Source organism: Syngnathus floridae, unplaced genomic scaffold, assembly GCF_059516105.1.
Source record: "Syngnathus floridae isolate MCC-2025c unplaced genomic scaffold, RoL_Sflo_1.0 HiC_scaffold_24, whole genome shotgun sequence".
Taxonomy (NCBI): Eukaryota; Metazoa; Chordata; class Actinopteri; order Syngnathiformes; family Syngnathidae; genus Syngnathus; species Syngnathus floridae.
In genome coordinates this window covers 1023144-1048813 of record NW_028284053.1, presented here as the reverse complement: position 1 = coordinate 1048813, position 25670 = coordinate 1023144, and the positions used below count along the sequence as shown (strand labels likewise).

Below are 25670 nucleotides of genomic sequence, written 5' to 3'. Positions count from 1 at the left end.
TGCCGCATTGAACAACACCATGCCGCATTGAACAACACCATGCCGCACTGAACAACACCATCCTGCACTGAACAACACCATGCCGCATTGAACAACACCATGCCGCACTGAACAACACCATCCTGCACTGAACAACACCATCCCGCACTGAACAACACCATCCCGCATTGAACAACACCATCCTGCACTGAACAACACCATGCCGCACTGAACAACACCATGCCGCACTGAACAACACCATTCCGCACTGAACAACACCATGCCGCACTGAACAACACCATCCCGCACTGAAAAACACCATGCCGCATTGAACAACACCATCCTGCACTGAACAACACCATCCTGCACTGAACAACACCATGCCGCACTGAACAACACCATGCCGCACTGAACAACACCATGCCGCACTGAACAACACCATGCCGCACTGAACAACATTATGCCGCACTGAACAACATTATGTCGCACTGAACAACACCATGCCGCACTGAACAACACCATGCCGCACTGAACAACATTATGCCGCACTGAAAAACACCATGCCGCACTGAACAACACCATCCCGCACTGAACAACACCATGCCGCATTGAACAACACCATGCCGCACTGAACAACACCATGCTGCACTGAACAACATTATGCTGCACTGAACAACACGATCCTGCATTGAACAACACCATGCCGCACTGAACAACACCATCCTGCACTGAACAACACCATCCTGCACTGAACAACACCACCCCGCACTGAACAACACGATCCCGCATTGAACACCATCCCGCACTGAACAACACCATGCCGCACTGAACAACACCATTCCGCACTGAACAACACCATGCCGCACTGAACAACACCATGCCGCACTGAACAACACCATGCCGCACTGAACAACACCATGCCGCACTGAACAACATTATGCCGCACTGAACAACACCATGCCGCACTGAACAACACCATCCCGCACTGAACAACACCATGCCGCATTGAACAACACCATGCCGCACTGAACAACACCATCCTGCACTGAACAACACCATCCCGCACTAAACAACACCATGCCGCACTGAACAACATTATGGCGCACTGGACAACATTATGCCGCACTGAACAACACCATGCCGCACTGAACAACACCATGCCGCACTGAACAACACCATGCCGCACTGAACAACACCATGCCGCACTGAACAACATTATGCCGCACTGAACAACACCATGCCGCACTGAACAACACCATGCCGCACTGAACAACACGATCCCGCATTGAACAACACCATCCTGCACTGAACAACACCATGCCGCACTGAACAACACCATGCCGCACTGAACAACACCATTCCGCACTGAACAACACCATGCCGCACTGAACAACACCATCCTGCACTGAACAACACCATCCCGCACTGAACAACACCATGCCGCATTAAACAACACCATGCCGCACTGAACAACACCATCCTGCACTGAACAACACCATGCCGCACTGAACAACACCATGCCGCACTGAACAACACCATGCCGCACTGAACAACATTATGCCGCACTGAACAACATTATGCCGCACTAAACAACATTATGTCGCACTGAACAACACCATGCCGCACTGAACAACACCATGCTGCACTGAACAACATTATGCCGCACTGAACAACACGATCCCGCATTGAACAACACCATCCCGCAGTGAACAACACCATGCCGCATTGAACAACACCATGCCGCACTGAACAACACCATGCTGCACTGAACAACATTATGCTGCACTGAACAACACCATGCCGCACTGAACAACACCATCCTGCACTGAACAACACCATGCCGCACTGAACAACACCATGCCGCACTGAACAACATTATGCCGCACTGAAAAACACCAGGCCGCACTGAACAACACCATCCCGCACTGAACAACACCATGCCGCATTGAACAACACCATGCCGCACTGAACAACACCATGCTGCACTGAACAACATTATGCTGCACTGAACAACACGATCCTGCATTGAACAACACCATGCCGCACTGAACAACACCATCCTGCACTGAACAACACCATCCTGCACTGAACAACACCACCCCGCACTGAACAACATGATCCCGCATTGAACAACACCATCCCGCACTGAACAACACCATGCCGCACTGAACAACACCATTCCGCACTGAACAACACCATGCCGCACTGAACAACACCATGCCGCACTGAACAACACCATGCCGCACTGAACAACACCATGCCGCACTGAACAACATTATGCCGCACTGAACAACACCATGCCGCACTGAACAACACCATCCCGCACTGAACAACACCATGCCGCATTGAACAACACCATGCCGCACTGAACAACACCATCCTGCACTGAACAACACCATCCCGCACTAAACAACACCATGCCGCACTGAACAACATTATGGCGCACTGGACAACATTATGCCGCACTGAACAACACCATGCTGCACTGAACAACATTATGCTGCACTGAAAAACACGATCCTGCATTGAACAACACCATGCCGCACTGAACAACACCATCCTGCACTGAACAACACCATGCCGCACTGAACAACACCATGCCGCACTGAACAACATTATGCCGCACTGAAAAACACCATGCCGCACTGAACAACACCATCCCGCACTGAACAACACCATGCCGCATTGAACAACACCATGCCGCACTGAACAACACCATGCTGCACTGAACAACATTATGCTGCACTGAACAACACGATCCTGCATTGAACAACACCATGCCGCACTGAACAACACCATCCTGCACTGAACAACACCATCCTGCACTGAACAACACCACCCCGCACTGAACAACATGATCCCGCATTGAACAACACCATCCCGCACTGAACACCATGCCGCACTGAACAACACCATTCCGCACTGAACAACACCATGCCGCACTGAACAACACCATGCCGCACTGAACAACACCATGCCGCACTGAACAACACCATGCCGCACTGAACAACACCATGCCGCACTGAACAACACCATGCTGCACTGAACAACACCATGCCGCACTGAACAACATTATGCCGCACTGAACAACACCATGCCGCACTTAACAACACCATCCCGCACTGAACAACACCATGCCGCATTGAACAACACCATGCCGCACTGAACAACACCATCCTGCACTGAACAACACCATCCCGCACTAAACAACACCATGCCGCACTGAACAACATTATGGCGCACTGGACAACATTATGCCGCACTGAACAACACCATGCTGCACTGAACAACATTATGCTGCACTGAACAACACGATCCTGCATTGAACAACACCATGCCGCATTGAACAACACCATGCCGCACTGAACAACACCATGCTGCACTGAACAACATTATGCTGCACTGAACAACACGATCCTGCATTGAACAACACCATGCCGCACTGAACAACACCATCCTGCACTGAACAACACCTTTCCACACTGAACAACACCATGCCGCACTGAACAACATTATGCCGCACTGAACAACACCATGCCGCACTGAACAACACCATGCCGCACTGAACAACACCATGCCGCACTGAACAACACCATGCCGCAATGAACAACACCATCCCGCACTGAACAACACCATGCCGCATTGAACAACACCATGCCGCACTGAACAACACCATCCCGCACTGAACAACACCATCCCGCACTGAACAACACCATGCCGCACTGAACAACATTATGGCGCACTGAACAACATTATGCCGCACTGAACAACACCATGCCGCACTGAACAACACCATGCCGCACTGAACAACACCATGCCGCACTGAACAACATTATGCCGCACTGAACAACATTATGCCGCACTGAACAACACCATGCCGCACTGAACAACACCATGCCGCACTGAACAACACCATGCCGCACTGAACAACACGACGTCGCACTGAACAACACGACGCCGCACAGAACAACACGACGCCGCACAGAATAACACAATACCGCACAGAACAACACAATACCGCACAAACAGTTTTAGATAATATTACGTCGCAGTCATGTGACGCGGACATGACGTCAATAGGCGGAACTCACGGCAAAATTATAATCCGTGGGCGTGGCTTGCAACAGGAAGTAGGAAAGCGGCAGTTCTGGCAAACAAGACACAGCGGTTAGTAACACGATGACTAACAAGGCAAATATTTTTGTTTTCAGCTTGCAACTTGACCGTCTAGAGCGTACAAGGTAATTACAACTGTTTTTTTTTAGCCCTGAAAAGCGAGGGAGTGTGGCGTTTGGGAGGAATGTCGAACTCGGCGTCTGCTTCCAGCCACAGACGCCAAATTTCGACGATTATTTCGACTGGTCAACGGTTGTAAATTATTGCGTTGACTAAAAACTTTATTTAACTCTACTCTTAACTTTGCCGTTTCAGATACATATGCGGGTATTACACCGCGGAAATGACGTCAATAGGCTGAACTCTCACCAAAATTCAAATCTGTGGGTGCAATGGCCTTGAGCGAGACACCGGATACAAACACGACGATTATCAACAGAAATATCTTTATTTTCTGCTTGCAAGTGGACCGTCTAGAGCGTACACGGTAAGTACAACTCATTGTGTTTAAAAAGATTTACGTTTGTGTAGTTTGCGTTGCGTTGTATCTGTGAATGTTGGTTGAGGCTAAATGTTAATGTTTAATTTCATTCCTTTAGGTTCCACGGTGTTTGTTGGCTGTATGTTTTCCACTGCAAGAAGAGGCTCGTATCATTGACCAGCAGGAGCTACAATGGTGAGTACCCCTTTCGTCTTCCATTTATGTTAAACACTTCCTATTTCATGTCTAACAGTACTCGATTTAACAAATAACCATAAATAAATACAGTGTGGGCAGTCACGTTAACATATGTGATTATCCTGCCTAATATGTTTATCACAAATATGTCACTAATCACTAATATGTTTATTTGTTTATCACAACACCTTTGGACCTTCAGCAATCGATTATTTACCTTCATCTACATAGAGACAGAACGATGGTGTCTTAAACATCTCATTCATTTCACCAAATAACTTCACGCAGGTGGATAACGGCCGTCTCGGTCACGCTATGTTGCGTGATGCAGTTTTGAAGAACCAAATGCATTTATTCAATGAATAAGTCAAGCTAGTTCTATGTTTATGTTGTTGTAAGTTACGGTACCGATTGAAGTTGAGTTCGAAGCCAGTGGAAAACAGCGCTGCGTTTGTGCTCTCCAGGTACAAATGTTGTGATCTCTGACTGACGACCGGGCGAGACTCGAGTAAGAGATGTCCAAACGAGCTCCGGCAGGGCGGGCCAAGGCGGAGCGAACGGACGCCCTTCAGGCCGCCAATGACGAGCTGAGAACCAAACTGATGGACGTCCAGTTAGAACTTCAGCAGGAGAAGAACAAGGTGAAAACCTCAACAGACAGACACTGCCTGCCTCCCTGCCTGCCTCCCTGCCTGCCTCCCTGCCTGCCTCCCTCCCTCCCAGTTTTCCCGATGTAGATTAGACATGCGTGTGCCATGACTGTGTCAGCCTACATCAACAAATGCACCGAGGACGTCAGCACCACTAAGAATATCATCACCCGGGGCAACCAACGACCCTGGATGACTGAGGAGGTACGTCAAACGCTACGAGCGCGGAACTCTGCCTTCAAGTCTGGCGACAAGGAGACACTGAGGACAGCGAGAGCCAACTTGAACCGTGCCATCAGGATAGCGAAGCGAGACCGCAGTCGAAAATTTCAGGATCGTTTACACGACGTCAAAAACATCAGGAGTATGTGGCAAGGCATACGGGCGATTACAGACTACAACTCACCCTCCCCCCCCCCGGTGGGTGTAGTTGATGCTGACTTTCTAAATGGTCTAAATAACTTCTTTGGGAGGTTCGAGGCACTAAACGGCACTCCAGCAGTTAAAACTGTCCCCCATCAGGAAGAGGAGGTACTCTGCCTTGACTCCGCCGATGTGTTGAAGACCCTGAGGAGAGTCAACCCCTGTAAGGCCCCTGGCCCCGACAACATTCCTGGGCGTGTGTTCAGGGAATGTGCAAGTCATCTGGCTGGGGTCATCACAGACATTTTTAACACCTCGCTGGGCCAAGCCACAGTGCCGGCGTGCTTTAAGTGTCATCATTTAATGATTACCGGCCTGTTGCACTGACTCCGGTTATGATGAAGTGCTTCGAAAGGCTGCTTAAAGGTCACATCGTTTCCAGACTCCCCCTATTATTTGACCCGTTCCAGTTTGCCGACCGGCAAAACCGCTCCACTCAGGACGCCATCTCCTCCGTTCTTCACCTGAGCCTGGCTCACCTGGAGGAGAAGAACACCCATGTGCGGAGGCTGTTCCTGGACTTCAGCTCAGCGTTTAACACCATCATCCCACAGCATCTGGTAGGAAAATTGGAACACCTGGGCTTCAACACCCCCCTTCGCAACTGGCTGCTAGACTTCCTCACCAACAGACCTCAGTCAGTCCGGGTCGGACAGAACACCTCTGATGTCATCACCCTCAGCACAGGCTCCCTTCAGGGCTGCGTCCTGAGCCCCCTGCTGTGCACCCTGATGACACACGACTGCGTCCTCAGGTTCACCACCAATCACATCGTGAAGTCAGCAGACGACACAACGGTGGTGGGGCTCATCAGAGACAACAATGACCTGGACTACAGAGAGGAGGTGGAGCAGCTGGTGGGCTGGTGCAGAGAAAACAGCCTGATCCTGAATGAGGAGAAGATGAAGGAGATCATCGTCGACTTCAGGAAAAAACAGCCTCACCACGCTCCACTGATCATCAACAGCTCAGCTGTGGAGGTGGTCAGCACCACCAAATTCCTGGGGGTCCACATCACAGAAGACCTCACCTGGACTATGAACACTACGGCACTGGTCAAGAGGGCACAGAAGCGCTTGTACTTCCTGCGGAGGATGAGGAGAGCCCACCTGCCCCCACCCATCATGAGGACGTTCTACAGGAGCACCATAGAGAGCATTCTGACAAGCTGTCTCTCTGTGTGGTGTGGAGGCTGCACCGCCTCCGATTGGAAGAACGTGAGGAGAGTGGTGAGGACAGCAGAGAGGATCATAGGGGCTCCTCTTCCCTCCATTCAGGACATTTCATCTCAGCGCTGCATGTCCCGTGCCCGTAACATCATCAATGACCCATCACACCCCCACCATGGACTGTTCTCCCTGCTGCCCTCTGGGAAGAGGTTTGCAGCATCCGCTGCAGGTCCACCAGGTTCTGCAACAGCTTTTTCCCTGCTGTCATCAGACTGTTGAACACTAGAACTGTTGAGCTCTAAACTGAACTCTGCATCACACATTCACAGAACTGTACTTTATGACACTACGGACCTCTATCTTGCACTATCTCGCACTACCAACTTTACTGAACTTGTATAAACCCTTTAAATAGAAGTTTAATACATGGTTTAGCATTCCTCTGCACACTCTTGAATACTGTTTTGCCTACTTGCACTATTGCATAATTATCACTGCTGCACTTTATACTTATTTTTAATATATATATATATATATATATATATATATATATATATATATATATAGTATATATGTATATATATATATTTTCATAGGGTATGTTACTTCTATTCAACTGCAATATCACTACTTTGTTGTAAGACGTATGCAACGGAATTTCGTTTTGTATGCACCATGTGCAGACAAGATGACAATAAAGTTCGTCTAAGTCTAAGTCATGTCAGGTCAGCTGTCTGGAGAGAGAGAGAAGTCAGGACCTGCGGGCGGAGCACCACCGTGCCACCGCCGCCATGACGGAACTCAAAAGCAAACTCCATGAGGAGAAGCAGAAAGAGTTAGCCATTACCAGGGAGACATTACTGCGGCAGCATGAAATGGAGCTGATGAGAGTGATCAAAATCAAAGATGGAGAGATCCAGCGACTGAATGCCTTGGTCCTCAGCCTGAGGGACGGCTCCATGGACAAGGTGATCCGCTCTATCCGTGTCTGACTATCCGCACGCCACGTCGGGCTTCGATGCGGCCGCTACCGTATTGTGTAGCTTGTCCCCAGTAAGCGTCGCGGCGCTCCGTTGCGGTCTCAACGGCCCGGTGTGGCGCAATGTCTGCTCAGGTGAGGAGGGGGGGCGCTTTGCTGGCGGAGGTGGAGGAGACGCGGCGGTGTCGGGAGACCGAGCGGTGTCGCCTCCACCAGGAGCGCGGAAGAAGCCCTGGCAGCGGCCCAGCAGGCCTGGCAGTCCCGAGCGGCCGAGCTCCGATCGGCTCATCACCAGCATCGGGAGGAGCTGAGCCGAACCAAGAGAGACTGCGAGAGGGAGATCCGCCGACTGGTAGGACTGATCAGATGCGCGGTGCGTGGCTATGTTCCCAATTTCGTTGTATACCTGCAGTGCAATGACACCTAAGGCATTCTATTCTATTCTATTTCACAAGAAGAAAATGTCCGGTTGCTCGCTTCGCTTTTGTCACAGCAAAGGTGTTCTAGTCGATTCAAGAAAAAAATTGGCCGGTTGCTCTCTTTGTTTTTGTCACAATTCTGGCAAATGAGTTTGCCCGCCTGCCTGAGCGCTCCCCGTTTGTACATCCAGACGGATGAGATCAAGCTGAAAGACAGAGCGGTTAGTGTTTTGGATGAAGCCCTGGGGCCGGCCACGTCCACCGCCTTCAGCTGCAGACTCAGGCTGCCGAGCAGCAGATCGCTGCCCTGAGGGATTCCCAAAGGGCGGGCCTAAACTACCCTGGAAGTGGGGTCAACGCCGCTACTAGCAATCCTCTTCATTGCGTAAGCCACCTCATCACACACTTGCAGTACGCATGACTTAGTTCGTTGCTGGAGGAAGGTAGCACAAAAACAGTTTTGAACTTTGAACGAGTGCTTGTGTGTGTGTGTTGCGGGGCGTTTTCAGTCTCAGGAGGATCGGGACACGCGACGGTTTCATCTGAAAATCGCTGAGCTCAGCGCAGTCATCAGGAAACTGGAGGATCGAAACGCCCTGCTTTCTGAAGAGCGCAATGAACTGGTAATTTATTGACGGCACGCTTGAAGGTTTGCGCTACGTTTGATGCGCGCCATCCAGCGAGGCACCCATTGCGCTTGCTTATTAGTTGAGCGGCGCGGCGAGTCGGTTGCCTGGTAGATGTCTTTTATTGGGAGCCAAAGCCACGATTCCGTTCAAACCGATGCAAAAGGAATGGATACGTTCTGGCCCGCGTGTTGTGCGTCTTTCACATCCCGCACTTCATGCTTGCAGCTAAAGCGACTGAGAGAAACAGAAAGCCAGTTTCTGCCACTCCTGTACAAAAACAAACGCCTGAGCAGGAAGAATGAAGAACTCTCGCTGGTGCTGTGTCGCCTTGAAAACAAAGTGCGCTTTGTCACCCAGGAGAACGAGGAGATGGCAAGCTTGGTAAGTCGACGCGGACAACGGCGGCGTGCCAACAGAGTCCACTGCATTTGTGTTCCACAGAGAAGGCCTAGTTCGCTCAATGACCTGGACCGCGGTTGCGGCCAGCAGGACGGTGAAATGGAGTTCCTTCAAGTTGTGGAGCAGCGGCACATCATCGACGACTTGTCCAAGGTCTTCAGGCAGGCGACTCGGTGCACGTACGGCAGCGCCGCGCTCGCTCGCTGTCGTCAGGAAACCTTTTCCGTCCAAAGCTTGGCCGGCGGCCGCCATCCAAAAAATTGGCCCCTTAAATTCCGACCTTTCAAGCAGGAGCATTGTGCGCACGCGTTTGAACACGCTTTAGACTTGTTTTGCCGTTTTCAGCAGCTCAAAGCTCCCGTTTTGTCAGCGCCTTTGCCACTCGCTGTGCGCTGAAAACGACGGACTTGCCCGGCTGCTCAGCCCGTCAACCATGAGCCGCGAGCGCGACGTCATTGTCCGTAGGCAGCTAGTGGCAAAATGCACCCTGTTAGAGTTGCGCTCGCTCCAACTTATTTTGCAAGAACCACACGGGAGACAAGTAAGTTCTTTTGGACACCTGCAGGTGGAGAGTCCATCCGTTGTACGAATGAAGTCTGACTCTCGGCTCCTGCACGAGCATTTTAATTAAGAGAAACAGGGTGGGTGTAAGAGTGGATTGAATAGAGGAAGCCCTTGACCTCTAGTCAAAACATAGCAAGGGGTGTTTTACGACTTTGTGTAGGAAGGGATAAGCGATAGGGATAAATAAGGGATAAATAATATTATTTATTACAGGTCGCAGTCAAAGTCAAAGCAACACAATGATACGATAAAGATAATCTGGAAAACCCTGACACACCCTGTAGTTGTCACTTTTGGAAAAGACGAGCGTCCCTCCAATCATCGCCGGTGACGTGTTTTTCAGGCTCTGGAGACAGGAGCTCATGTCAGAAATGTCATTGTGAGTCGCGTTTGTTTCTGCGCCGGAGCCGTTCGTTCCCTTTGCATCCAAAGAATCTCAAAGGCGGATTATTTGTGTCGACAGGAGAGAGATTTGCTGCTACGATACCGACGTCGAGAATCTCTGAGGAGGAACAAAGCGTGAGGTCCTGCAAGGTGAGTCTGTTTGTTTGCGGCTGCTTGGTGTTGCGCAAGATGAAATGGCCTTTTTCTCGCTATTGTTCCTCTCGTCGATTCATCGTGAGGTGTCGCTTCAGTTTGTTCAGAGAGATGTTTGCTTCCGCGCCCGCAGGTCATCGAAACATTTTACGGCTACGACGAAGACGTGTTGGTGGACTCGGACGGATCGTCCTTGTCTTTTCACACCGACAGAACCCCCGACACGGAACCCGAAGAGGTAGCCCGCCATTTCTGCCAGCGTATTGGCACCAAACATTCCTCTTCAGCCTGGAATCGGACTCGTCTTTGCGTCGCGGGTGCTTTGTCGCCGGTCTGACTGATTCTGGTACTAGTGCTGTGTTGCATTGGTGTGTGCATGAAGAGGCGGAGCTTCGCTACCGCCAGCTGACGCAAGAATATCAAGCGCTGCAACGAGCCTACGCTCTGCTAGCCCAGACCAGCGAAGGGGACTACGACGCCGAGAAGGAGATCAAGGTGGCGCCCCTTCCCGCAACCCCCGGCCGGGTCGCAGCCTCCCCGTTCTCACCCAGCCTCGGGTGTTCTCTGGTCTGAAAGGAGGAGGAGGAGCCTCCCAGAGAAAAGCTGATAGTAGAAATGGGTCACTATCAAAGCAGAGTAGCAGATCTGGAGTCAGCGCTGAAGCAACAAGGACAGGTAAGCTCATCAATGAGCACACCTTTTTCTCAGACAAAATAGCTACATTCTTCAGTCACTCATCCGTCTGGCATTACTGGACCAACCCCCCCCCCCCCCCCCCCCGAACGTGGCTGGGAAAATGCGGAGAAAAGCAAATGTCATTTTCCAGTCAACCAAAGAATTTGTGGATGAAAATGACACAACATTCCAAAGCTGTCCACGCGTTTGTCTCTTCTAGAATGTCAAGTGGGTGGAGGAGAAGCAGCTGCTGCGTCAGAGCAATCAGCAGTTGGCCGAAAAGGTGACGGAAAGAAAGGCGCTGGGCGGAGTCGCTTGGCGTCACACCTGTCGGGAAGCCCCGCAGATGAGGTCTGACTGTCTTTTCAGGTCAGGCGGATGGAGGCGGAAGAAGCGCGTCTGAAAGAGCACATCCAGGATATCCGAGACCAAAACGAACTGCTTGAGTTCCGCATCCTGGAGCTGGAGGTGGGAAGACTCGCACAAGCGTGTTGAGGCCAGAGATGTGACGGACGGACGGACGGACGGACGGACGGATGCATGCCTCTGCCTTTCAGGAGAGGGAGTGGCGCTCCCCCGTCTTGAAGTTTCTGCAAGTCCGTTTCCCAGACGGCCTCAGCCCTTTGCAGATCTACTGCGAGGCCGAGGGCGTGAGCGTACGTAAGGCGTCCCTCGCAACCCTAACCTTAACCCGAGGTCCCAGAACACCTTACATTGCTCCTTGCGCCTTTCCCCCGGACATCGTCATCAGTGATCTGATGAAGAAGCTGGACATCCTGGGCTATAACGCCGTAAGTGTATGTCGAACTCCTTATGTTCGCACTCCACGAGACTCGGCGGCTCAAATGTGACTTTTGGAAGGCTTTGCGCTGAAAGAAGCTTGTTGACGCTGTGCCTTTGGGCTCTTGCAGAATCTCACCAACGAGGAGCAGGTGGTCGTGATTCACGCCAGGACCCTTCTCACCCTAGCCGAGAAGGTAACGCGCACGTCCACGCACGCTCTCGCATTCTGCTTATGTGACAGCAGCCTTTCCTCAGTGGTTAGAATACATCAAAGTGACCAAGTCAACACTTCAACAGAAGATGTTGGACATTGAAAGTGAGAAGGTAGACAGACACGCGACATCAGCCAAGGGGAACTCCGGCAATGTGCCCCAACAATTCTGACCTTGAGCTGTGCTAGGATATGTTCTGCAAGCAGAAGGGCTACCTGGATGAAGAGTTGGACTTCAGGAAGTGTTCCATGGACCAGGCTCATAAGGTAAGCCGCCCTCAAATCTCCCGCCGGACCACTGATGGACGAGGATTGCGGCCCAGAGGATCCTGGAGCTGGAGGCCATGTTGTACGAGGCGCTACCGCAGCGGGACTGCCCCGCCACGGACGGCGAAAAAGCCAGCCACGCTGGCGTGAATGACGTGCTGACGGCGGATCAGAGAGAAGAGCTTAGGAGCGCCGTGGACCAATGGAAGCGAGCCCTGATGTGCGAGTTGAGGGAGCGCGACGCTTGCATCCTCCAAGAGAGAATGGATCTGCTGCACAGCGCGCAACAGGTAAGGGCCCAAAGCCAGCCCGGCACTTACTTGCACGCTTACTGGCTTTTGAATGCCACTTTCCATTTGTCCGTCCTAGAGGAACAAAGAGCTGAAAGAATTCATCGAAGCTCAGAAGAGACAAATCAAACAATTGGAGGAGAAGTTTCTGTTTCTCTTTCTATTCTTCTCCTTGGCCTTCATTCTGTGGCCCTAACACCAGCTGGTGAGTGAGCTCCAGCGGCACCGCACTCGACACCTCCGATACACTGCCAGCCGGTCTCAGACGTTGGCAGACGCTCCGATGCCAACGTATACCCCCCGCCACGGTGACAGAGGCACCGCGTCACACCGGCGCTCATCCAATCAGAAGGCAGGAAAAGCAAATTCACATGCAGGGCACTTTTGAACCAGAAGAGAGCGCCACAAAAAACGGTTGTTGCCCCAAACGCGCACTAAAAAGGGTCAGAATAACAAGAGTCCCACTGGCCAGCCGGGGCCACCCGTCCAGCTGTTTCTTCAGGGGGGAAAAAAATTGGAGTCACCGGTGAGTACATTTTGCATTTAGCTCTGCTTTTCTGCTTCTGTCTTCAAGTGTGTGGCATCCTGCGATCAAAGAGTCAGCCAACCCCAAAGCGGTTGACCTCAACGTCCCACCACCATGCCTACCAGAGCAGGTGACGTGATGCTTTGGACATCCTTCCGTCTCAGATGCCCAAAAGTACTCTTTGCCACATCTGCGGCAATACGGTGTCTTTTCAAAGGTGCAAATAAATCCAGCGTGGGCGGAACACGCACGTCTTCGGTTTTTCCCGCTTTGTTTGTGTGACAGCTGTTGTGAAAATTTTATACAAATAAAGTTGTATAGTACAGGTTTGGCCAAGCCGCAACTCCCGAACCGCATGCGGCTCTTTTATGTTCATATCAACATTTGTGTGTGTGTGTGTGTGTGTGTGTGGGGGGGGGGGGTTGTGCGTGTTGGCTTCACTTGAGTTCAATTTGGTATTTTGGTCAAAAGCGCATGTGGTGAAATTCCACAAAGTAGGATGGGCAAACACATTTCTTTAAACTATGAGTGTCAATTGGGCTCTCGAAATGGCAGGGAAAAGATGCACAGCAAAACGAAAATACGTAGATGAACACAGGACGTTTTAATCAGAGTGGGAAAGTTTCTATTTTTTGTTGAACGTGATGGCAAACCATTCTGCCTGATATGTCAGACCTCAGCGCATTTCAAAGATTCAAATCTTCAGCGCCATGCACTTCAGCTCACTCCATGCTAACATTGATCAGGCGTCGAACCCGCATCATCATGCTTAAGAGGTGGCCATGCTAACCAGTGCGCCATTATGTCAACGCATAATAACTAAGTCTACTGGTCAAAACAGCGGTTACTATATGACGTCGCTACGTCGTGGTCACGTGACGCAGACAAGACGTCAATGGACGTGGGCAGAGTTAACTTGTTTAAAAGGGAGTAGGCAGAAGAAATATTTAATTTATTTAAATCTATTTTGAGTGCACACCATTATGCCAATGCATAACAACTGTAAATCTACTAAACAAAACAGCGGTTGCTATATGACATCTGCCACGTCGTGGTCACGTGACATACGTGACGTCGATGGGCGTAACTTTCGCCGGAATTCAAATCCGCGGGGAGAGTTAACTTGTTTAAAAGAGAGTGGGCAGAAGAATTATTTAATTTATTTAAATCTATTTGGTGTGTGCGCCATTATGTCAATGCATAACAACTGTAAGTCTACTAAACAAAACAGCGGTTGCTATATGACGTCTGCCACGTCGTGGTCACGTGACGCGGACGTGACGTCGACGCCTACTTTACATCCCACCGATCACAGGACCCCTCGGCTGCATAACCGTGCCCCCTTCCCAACCAATCGGATTTGCTATACGCGAAAACGACGCCAATGGAAAGAGCTTCCGCCCAAATTTAAATCCGTGGGCGTGGCTCGCAGCAGGAAGTAGGAAAATGGCGGCGATGTTGACAAAGACACAGCGGATGGTAACAAACGACTAACAAGAGAAATATTTTTATTTTCTGCTTGCAACTGGACCGTCCAGAGCGTACACGGTAAGTACAACTCATCGTTTTTAAAAAGAAGTACTTTTGTTGCCCTGAAAAGCGAGTGAGCGTGGCGTTTGTGGGGGACGTCGAATTTCGACGATTCTTTCTGGTCAACGGTTGTAAATGATTGTGTTGATTAAAAAAGAAAACTTGATGTAACTCTACTTTTAACTGCCGTTTCAGATAGATTTGGAATTGCATCACATCCAATTTTGCCTAGAGCGTACACGGTAAGTAACACTCGTTGTGTTTAAGGAGATTTACGTTTGTAATAGCAGAAGTGTAGCCGCGTTGCGTTGTACGTGTGAATGTTGGTCCGGGCGAAATGTTAATGTTTAATTTCATTCCTTTAGGTTCCACGGTGTTTGTTGGCTGCAAGTTTTCCACTGCAAGAAGAGGCTCATATCATTGACCAGGAACGAGCTACAATGGTGAGTAGCCATAACATTTATGTTAAACACTTCCTATTTCATGTCTAACAGTACTTGATTTAACAAATAACCATAAATAAATACAGTGTGGGCACTGAAGTTAACATATGTGATTATACTGCCTAATCTGTCACCGAGTAGATTGTTGCAAAGTAATATAAGATCCAAAGTTGTAATTCAGAATAGTTTTCAAAAGAAGGCCATTAGAATTATATACAAGTCTGATTACCCTGAACAAGCTATTAATTAAATCACAAATTCTTCAATTCAAAGATTTGGTAGATTATCAGACAAATAATGTCTAACAGTAATTGATTTAACACATCACGATAAGTAGATTGAGTGTGGGCACTCTCAAGTTAACAGATATGATTATACTGCCTAATCTGTTACAGAGTATGTTGTTGCCAAGTAATGTAGAATAGATCCAAAGTAGTAATCCAGAATAGTTTTGAAGAGGCCATTAGAATAATAAACAAATCTGATTACCTTGAACATAATAACAAGCTAAGTGTTTAATATGTCCTATGAAGTCAAAATTGGGCACCATCATGTGGTGAAATTTGGAATTGCATCACATCCAATTTTGCCTGGGAACAAACAGATTAAATAAATCTTAGTTTTGAATAAGCCACTCCTTCTCAAACAAGTAAACTCTGCCCATTTCGCGCAGTAGATGTTCTGTTAATATCTAGTATTTATACAAAGTCATAATTTAAATTGCTTTCAACCTTCATTCATCGGTTCAACCAACATTACTCGCTCTTATTACCAACTTGTATTGATTTAACTAAGCGTTTAATACTTCCTATCAGGTCTCAAGGCAAGATTTGGCAAAATACAATTTCAGCAAATCCAATTTTGCCAGGGAACAAAAATAGATTAAATAAACTAAATAAGTCTTCTTCCCATTAAATAAATCAGAAAAGTCTGTCTTGTAACCAGTCCTCTTCAAACAAGTAAAGTCTGCCCATTTTGTGCCGTAGATTTTGTGTCTATGCCTAGTATTTAAACAAAATCATAATTTAAACGACTTCTTTCCTTCATTCACTTTGGAAATTTGGAATTGCAGCAAATCGAATTTTGGCAGGGAACAAAAATAGATCAATTAAACTAAATAAGTCTTCTTCCCATTAAATAAATTAAAAAAGTCTGTCTTGTAACCAGTCCTTTTCAAACAAGTAAAGTCTGCCCATTTTGTCCCGTCGATTTTGTGTTAATGCCTAGTATTTATACAAAATCATAATTTAAAGGACTTCATTCCTTCATTCACTTTGGAAATTTGGAATTGCAGCACATCAAATTTTGCCTGGGAAGAAAAGTAGATTAAATAAATTTAATAAGTCTTACTACTTCCCATTAAATAAATTAAATACGTCTTACTTGTTCCCACTCCTTTACAAAAAAGTAGTTTAAAACGAGGTCCCTTCACTCAACCTTTAACCCTATTTATTCACCTTCTAGGCTAAGTGTTAAAGGCTAAGTGTTAAAGGCTAAGTGTTAAAGGCTAAGTGTTAGAGGCTAAGTGCCAGAGGCTAGGCGCCAGAGGCGAGTTTTTGTGGGCTGAAGTTTTAGTGGGGTTAGTGTGAATACAATCCAAAAGAATACAACAGAATACAATACAATAGAATATAATACATAGATTAAATTCAATAGCTCTTACTACTTCCCATTAAATAAATTAAATACGTCTTACTTGTTCCCAATCCTTTTCAAAAAAGTAGTTTAAAACGAGGGCCCTTCACTCAACCTTTAACCTCAACCCCGCACGTCACATTGTGTTGTATCTGTGAATGTTGGTTGTGGCCAAATGATAGTTTTCTTTCATTCGTTTAGGTTCCACGGTGTTTGTTGGCTATGTTTTCCACTGTCAGAAGGATGAAAATACAAAGTACAACGCTTGCACGTGGGCGAAGACGTCACCGGTGAGTCCTTCCTTCCTATTTATTTACCTTCTAGATGCTAGAGGCTAAGTGTTAGAGGCTAAGTGTTAGAGGCTAAGTGTTAAACACAATACGAACAACACAACGATACTGCACTGAACAACACGATACCGCACTGAGAAACACGATACCGCACTGAACAACACGATACCGCACTGAACAACACCATGCCGCACTGAACAACACCATGCCACACTGAACAACACCATCCCGCACTGAACAACACCATGCCGCACTAAACAACACCATGCCGCACTGAACAACACCATGCCTCACTGAACGACACCATGCCGCACTGAAAGACACCATGCCGCACTGAACGACACCATGCCGCACTGAAAGACACCATCCCGCACTGAACACCATGCCGCACTGAACAACACCATCCTGCACTGAACAACACCATCCCGCACTGAACAACACCATGCCGCACTGAACAACATTATGCCGCACTGAACATTATGCCGCACTGAACAACACCATGCCGCACTGAACAACACCATGCCGCACTGAACAACATTATGCCGCACTGAACAACACCATGCCGCACTGAACAACACCATCCTGCACTGAACAACAACATTCCGCATTGAACACCATGCCGCACTGAACAACACCATCCCGCACTGAACAACACCATCCCGCACTGAACAACACCATGCCGCACTGAACAACATTATGCCGCACTGAACAACATTATGCCGCACTGAACAACACCATGCCGCACTGAACAACACCATGCCGCACTGAACAACACCATGCCGCACTGAACAACATTATAACGCACTGAACAACACCATCCCGCACTGAACAACACCATGCCGCACTAAACAACATTATGCCGCACTGAACAACATTATGCCGAAATGAACAACACCATGCCGCACTGAACAACACCATGCCGCACTGAACAACACCATCCTGCACTGAACAACACCATCCCGCACTGAACAACACCATGCCGCACTGAACAACACCATGCCGCACTGAACAACACCATGCCGCAATGAACAACACCATCCCGCACTGAACAACATTATGCCGCACTGAACAACATTATGCCGCACTGAACAACATTATGCCGCACTGAACAACACCATGCCGCACTGAACAACACCATCCTGCACTGAACAACACCATCCCGCACTGAACAACACCATGCCGCACTGAACAACATTATGGCGCACTGAACAACATTATGCCGCACTGAACAACACCATGCCGCACTGAACAACACCATGCCGCACTGAACAACACCATGCCGCAATGAACAACACCATCCCGCACTGAACAACACCATGCCGCACTGAGCAACACCATGCCGCACTGAACAACACCATCCTGCACTGAACAACACCATGCCGCACTGAACAACACCATTCCGCACTGAACAACACCATGCCGCACTGAACAACATTACGCTGCACTGAACAACACCATGCCGCACTGAACAACACCATGCCGCACTGAACAACACCATGCCGCATTGAACAACACCATGCCGCATTGAACAACACCATGCCGCACTGAACAACACCATCCTGCACTGAACAACACCATGCCGCATTGAACAACACCATGCCGCACTGAACAACACCATCCTGCACTGAACAACACCATCCCGCACTGAACAACACCATCCCGCATTGAACAACACCATCCTGCACTGAACAACACCATGCCGCACTGAACAACACCATGCCGCACTGAACAACACCATTCCGCACTGAACAACACCATGCCGCACTGAACAACACCATCCTGCACTGAACAACACCATCCCGCACTGAACAACACCATGCCGCATTGAACAACACCATCCTGCACTGAACAACACCATCCTGCACTGAACAACACCATGCCGCACTGAACAACACCATGCCGCACTGAACAACACCATGCCGCACTGAACAACACCATGCCGCACTGAACAACATTATGCCGCACTGAACAACATTATGTCGCACTGAACAACACCATGCCGCACTGAACAACACCATGCCGCACTGAACAACATTATGCCGCACTGAAAAACACCATGCCGCACTGAACAACACCATCCCGCACTGAACAACACCATGCCGCATTGAACAACACCATGCCGCACTGAACAACACCATGCTGCACTGAACAACATTATGCTGCACTGAACAACACGATCCTGCATTGAACAACACCATGCCGCACTGAACAACACCATCCTGCACTGAACAACACCATCCTGCACTGAACAACACCACCCCGCACTGAACAACACGATCCCGCATTGAACACCATCCCGCACTGAACAACACCATGCCGCACTGAACAACACCATTCCGCACTGAACAACACCATGCCGCACTGAACAACACCATGCCGCACTGAACAACACCATGCCGCACTGAACAACACCATGCCGCACTGAACAACATTATGCCGCACTGAACAACACCATGCCGCACTGAACAACACCATGCCGCACTGAACAACACCATGCCGCATTGAACAACACCATGCCGCACTGAACAACACCATCCTGCACTGAACAACACCATCCCGCACTAAACAACACCATGCCGCACTGAACAACATTATGGCGCACTGGACAACATTATGCCGCACTGAACAACACCATGCCGCACTGAACAACACCATGCCGCACTGAACAACACCATGCCGCACTGAACAACACCATGCCGCACTGAACAACATTATGCCGCACTGAACAACACCATGCCGCACTGAACAACACCATGCCGCACTGAACAACACGATCCCGCATTGAACAACACCATCCTGCACTGAACAACACCATGCCGCACTGAACAACACCATGCCGCACTGAACAACACCATTCCGCACTGAACAACACCATGCCGCACTGAACAACACCATCCTGCACTGAACGACACCATCCCGCACTGAACAACACCATGCCGCATTAAACAACACCATGCCGCACTGAACAACACCATCCTGCACTGAACAACACCATGCCGCACTGAACAACACCATGCCGCACTGAACAACACCATGCCGCACTGAACAACATTATGCCGCACTGAACAACATTATGCCGCACTAAACAACATTATGTCGCACTGAACAACACCATGCCGCACTGAACAACACCATGCTGCACTGAACAACATTATGCCGCACTGAACAACACGATCCCGCATTGAACAACACCATCCCGCAGTGAACAACACCATGCCGCATTGAACAACACCATGCCGCACTGAACAACACCATGCTGCACTGAACAACATTATGCTGCACTGAACAACACGATCCTGCATTGAACAACACCATGCCGCACTGAACAACACCATCCTGCACTGAACAACACCATGCCGCACTGAACAACACCATGCCGCACTGAACAACATTATGCCGCACTGAAAAACACCATGCCGCACTGAACAACACCATCCCGCACTGAACAACACCATGCCGCATTGAACAACACCATGCCGCACTGAACAACACCATGCTGCACTGAACAACATTATGCTGCACTGAACAACACGATCCTGCATTGAACAACACCATGCCGCACTGAACAACACCATCCTGCACTGAACAACACCATCCTGCACTGAACAACACCACCCCATACTGAACAACACGATCCCGCATTGAACAACACCATCCCGCACTGAACAACACCATGCCGCACTGAACAACACCATTCCGCACTGAACAACACCATGCCGCACTGAACAACACCATGCCGCACTGAACAACACCATGCCGCACTGAACAACACCATGCCGTACTGAACAACATTATGCCGCACTGAACAACACCATGCCGCACTGAACAACACCATCCCGCACTGAACAACACCATGCCGCATTGAACAACACCATGCCGCACTGAACAACACCATCCTGCACTGAACAACACCATCCCGCACTAAACAACACCATGCCGCACTGAACAACATTATGGCGCACTGGACAACATTATGCCGCACTGAACAACACCATGCCGCACTGAACAACACCATGCCGCACTGAACAACACCATGCCGCACTGAACAACACCATGCCGCACTGAACAACATTATGCCGCACTGAACAACACCATGCCGCACTGAACAACACCATCCCGCACTGAACAACACCATGCCGCATTGAACAACACCATGCCGCACTGAACAACACCATCCTGCACTGAACAACACCATCCCGCACTAAACAACACCATGCCGCACTGAACAACACCATGCCGCACTGGACAACATTATGCCGCACTGAACAACACCATGCCGCACTGAACAACACCATGCCGCACTGAACAACACCATGCCGCACTGAACAACACCATGCCGCACTGAACACCATGCCGCACTGAACAACACCATGCCGCACTGAACAACACCATGCCGCACTGAACAACACGATCCCGCATTGAACAACACCATCCTGCACTGAACAACACCATGCCGCACTGAACAACACCATGCCGCACTGAACAACACCATTCCGCACTGAACAACACCATGCCGCACTGAACAACACCATCCTGCACTGAACAACACCATCCCGCACTGAACAACACCATGCCGCATTGAACAACACCATGCCGCACTGAACAACACCATCCTGCACTGAACAACACCATGCCGCACTGAACAACACCATGCCGCACTGAACATCACCATGCCGCACTGAACAACATTATGCCGCACTGAACAACATTATGCCGCACTAAACAACATTATGTCGCACTGAACAACACCATGCCGCACTGAACAACACCATGCTGCACTGAACAACATTATGCCGCACTGAACAACACGATCCCGCATTGAACAACACCATCCCGCAGTGAACAACACCATGCCGCATTGAACAACACCATGCCGCACTGAACAACACCATGCTGCACTGAACAACATTATGCTGCACTGAACAACACGATCCTGCATTGAACAACACCATGCCGCACTGAACAACACCATCCTGCACTGAACAACACCTTTCCACACTGAACAACACCATGCCGCACTGAACAACATTATGCCGCACTGAACAACACCATGCCGCACTGAACAACACCATGCCGCACTGAACAACACCATGCCGCACTGAACAACACCATGCCGCAATGAACAACACCATCCCGCACTGAACAACACCATGCCGCATTGAACAACACCATGCCGCACTGAACAACACCATCCCGCACTGAACAACACCACCCCGCACTGAACAACACGATCCCGCATTGAACAACACCATCCCGGACTGAACAACACCATGCCGCACTGAACAACACCATTCCGCACTGAACAACACCATGCCGCACTGAACAACACCATGCCGCACTGAACAACACCATGCCGCACTGAACAACACCATGCCGCACTGAACAACATTATGCCGCACTGAACAACACCATGCCGCACTGAACAACACAATCCCGCACTGAACAACACCATGCCGCATTGAACAACACCATGCCGCACTGAACAACACCATCCTGCACTGAACAACACCATCCCGCACTGAACAACACCATGCCGCACTGAACAACATTATGGCGCACTGAACAACATTATGCCGCACTGAACAACACCATGCCGCACTGAACAACACCATGCCGCACTGAACAACACCATGCCGCACTGAACAACATTATGCCGCACTGAACAACATTATGCCGCACTGAACAACACCATGCCGCACTGAACAACACCATGCCGCACTGAACAACACCATGCCGCACTGAACAACACGACGTCGCACTGAACAACACGACGCCGCACAGAACAACACGACGCCGCACAGAATAACACAATACCGCACAGAACAACACAATACCGCACAAACAGTTTTAGATAATATTACGTCGCAGTCATGTGACGCGGACATGACGTCAATAGGCGGAACTCACGGCAAAATTATAATCCGTGGGCGTGGCTTGCAACAGGAAGTAGGAAAGCGGCAGTTCTGGCAAACAAGACACAGCTGTTAGTAACACGATGACTAACAAGGCAAATATTTTTGTTTTCAGCTTGCAACTTGACCGTCTAGAGCGTACAAGGTAATTACAACTGTTTTTTTTTAGCCCTGAAAAGCGAGGGAGTGTGGCGTTTGGGAGGAATGTCGAACTCGGCGTCTGCTTCCAGCCACAGACGCCAAATTTCGACGATTATTTCGACTGGTCAACGGTTGTAAATTATTGCGTTGACTAAAAACTTTATTTAACTCTACTCTTAACTTTGCCGTTTCAGATATGCGGGTATTACACCGCGGAAATGACGTCAATAGGCTGAACTCTCGCCAAAATTCAAATCTGTGGGCGCAATGGCCTTGAGCGAGACACCGGATACAAACACGACGATTATCAACAGAAATATCTTTATTTTCCGCTTGCAAGTGGACCGTCTAGAGCGTACACGGTAAGTACAACTCATTGTGTTTAAAAAGATTTACGTTTGTGTAGTTTGCGTTGCGTTGTATCTGTGAATGTTGGTTGAGGCTAAATGTTAATGTTTAATTTCATTCCTTTAGGTTCCACGGTGTTTGTTGGCTGTATGTTTTCCACTGCAAGAAGAGGCTCGTATCATTGACCAGCAGGAGCTACAATGGTGAGTACCCCTTTCGTCTTCCATTTATGTTAAACACTTCCTATTTCATGTCTAACAGTACTCGATTTAACAAATAACCATAAATAAATACAGTGTGGGCAGTCACGTTAACATATGTGATTATCCTGCCTAATATGTTTATCACAAATATGTCACTAATCACTAATATGTTTATTTGTTTATCACAACACCTTTGGACCTTCAGCAATCGATTATTTACCTTCATCTACATAGAGACAGAACGATGGTGTCTTAAACATCTCATTCATTTCACCAAATAACTTCACGCAGGTGGATAACGGCCGTCTCGGTCACGCTATGTTGCGTGATGCAGTTTTGAAGAACCAAATGCATTTATTCAATGAATAAGTCAAGCTAGTTCTATGTTTATGATGTTGTAAGTTACGGTACCGATTGAAGTTGAGTTCGAAGCCAGTGGAAAACAGCGCTGCGTTTGTGCTCTCCAGGTACAAATGTTGTGATCTCTGACGACCGGGCGAGACTCGAGTAAGAGATGTCCAAACGAGCTCCGGCAGGGCGGGCCAAGGCGGAGCGAACGGACGCCCTTCAGGCCGCCAATGACGAGCTGAGAACCAAACTGATGGACGTCCAGTTAGAACTTCAGCAGGAGAAGAACAAGGTGAAAACCTCAACAGACAGACACTGCCTGCCTCCCTGCCTGCCTCCCTGCCTGCCTCCCTGCCTGCCTCCCTCCCTCCCAGTTTTCCCGATGTAGATTAGACATGCGTGTGCCATGACTGTGTCAGCCTACATCAACAAATGCACCGAGGACGTCAGCACCACTAAGAATATCATCACCCGGGGCAACCAACGACCCTGGATGACTGAGGAGGTACGTCAAACGCTACGAGCGCGGAACTCTGCCTTCAAGTCTGGCGACAAGGAGACACTGAGGACAGCGAGAGCCAACTTGAACCGTGCCATCAGGATAGCGAAGCGAGACCGCAGTCGAAAATTTCAGGATCGTTTCCACGACGTCAAAAACATCAGGAGTATGTGGCAAGGCATACGGGCGATTACAGACTACAACTCACCCTCCCCCCCCCCGGTGGGTGTAGTTGATGCTGACTTTCTAAATGGTCTAAATAACTTCTTTGGGAGGTTCGAGGCACTAAACGGCACTCCAGCAGTTAAAACTGTCCCCCATCAGGAAGAGGAGGTACTCTGCCTTGACTCCGCCGATGTGTTGAAGACCCTGAGGAGAGTCAACCCCTGTAAGGCCCCTGGCCCCGACAACATTCCTGGGCGTGTGTTCAGGGAATGTGCAAGTCATCTGGCTGGGGTCATCACAGACATTTTTAACACCTCGCTGGGCCAAGCCACAGTGCCGGCGTGCTTTAAGACTGCCTCCATCATTCCGGTGCCGAAGAAACCTCAAATCACCTCATTTAATGATTACCGGCCTGTTGCACTGACTCCGGTTATGATGAAGTGCTTCGAAAGGCTGCTTAAAGGTCACATCGTTTCCAGACTCCCCCTATTATTTGACCCGTTCCAGTTTGCCGACCGGCAAAACCGCTCCACTCAGGACGCCATCTCCTCCGTTCTTCACCTGAGCCTGGCTCACCTGGAGGAGAAGAACACCCATGTGCGGAGGCTGTTCCTGGACTTCAGCTCAGCGTTTAACACCATCATCCCACAGCATCTGGTAGGAAAATTGGAACACCTGGGCTTCAACACCCCCCTTCGCAACTGGCTGCTAGACTTCCTCACCAACAGACCTCAGTCAGTCCGGGTCGGACAGAACACCTCTGATGTCATCACCCTCAGCACAGGCTCCCTTCAGGGCTGCGTCCTGAGCCCCCTGCTGTGCACCCTGATGACACACGACTGCGTCCTCAGGTTCACCACC

The 25670-nt window shown here is 49.4% G+C and overlaps 1 protein-coding gene and 1 long non-coding RNA gene across 3 annotated transcripts in view; both read left to right on the top strand.

Annotated features, from left to right (window-relative positions):
- The window catches only part of LOC148378895 (uncharacterized), a 62892-nt gene extending 45699 nt beyond the window's left edge, over positions 1 to 17193 (top strand). Inside the window, exons 2-3 of the long non-coding RNA XR_015855548.1 lie at positions 15191 to 15268; positions 17105 to 17193. This is a non-coding gene — a long non-coding RNA (uncharacterized LOC148378895). The remainder of the gene's footprint in view (positions 1 to 15190; positions 15269 to 17104) is intronic.
- On the top strand, positions 12421 to 13608 carry LOC148378896 (janus kinase and microtubule-interacting protein 3-like). 2 transcript variants are annotated; one of them, XM_088367678.1, is made up of 3 exons: positions 12421 to 12769; positions 12849 to 12974; positions 13344 to 13608. In XM_088367678.1, exons 1-2 carry the CDS (start codon positions 12557 to 12559, stop codon positions 12963 to 12965), a joined length of 330 nt encoding a protein of 109 aa, XP_088223804.1. In that variant the 5' UTR covers positions 12421 to 12556; the 3' UTR covers positions 12966 to 12974; positions 13344 to 13608. The 2 variants fall into 2 exon arrangements, with proteins under 2 accessions (XP_088223804.1, XP_088223803.1); XM_088367677.1 differs by lacking the exon at positions 13344 to 13608 and having other exon boundaries at positions 12849 to 13333.
- Positions 17194 to 25670: the final 8477 nt, after the last annotated feature.

Bases quoted from the DNA above. Each gene is read 5' to 3' on its own strand.
- LOC148378896 (XM_088367678.1), top strand. From the start codon at position 12,557: ATGTTGTACGAGGCGCTACCGCAGCGGGACTGCCCCGCCACGGACGGC. The intron at 12,770-12,848 runs GTAAGGGCCCAA...TGTCCGTCCTAG, and splicing joins TGCTGCACAGCGCGCAACAG to AGGAACAAAGAGCTGAAAGA.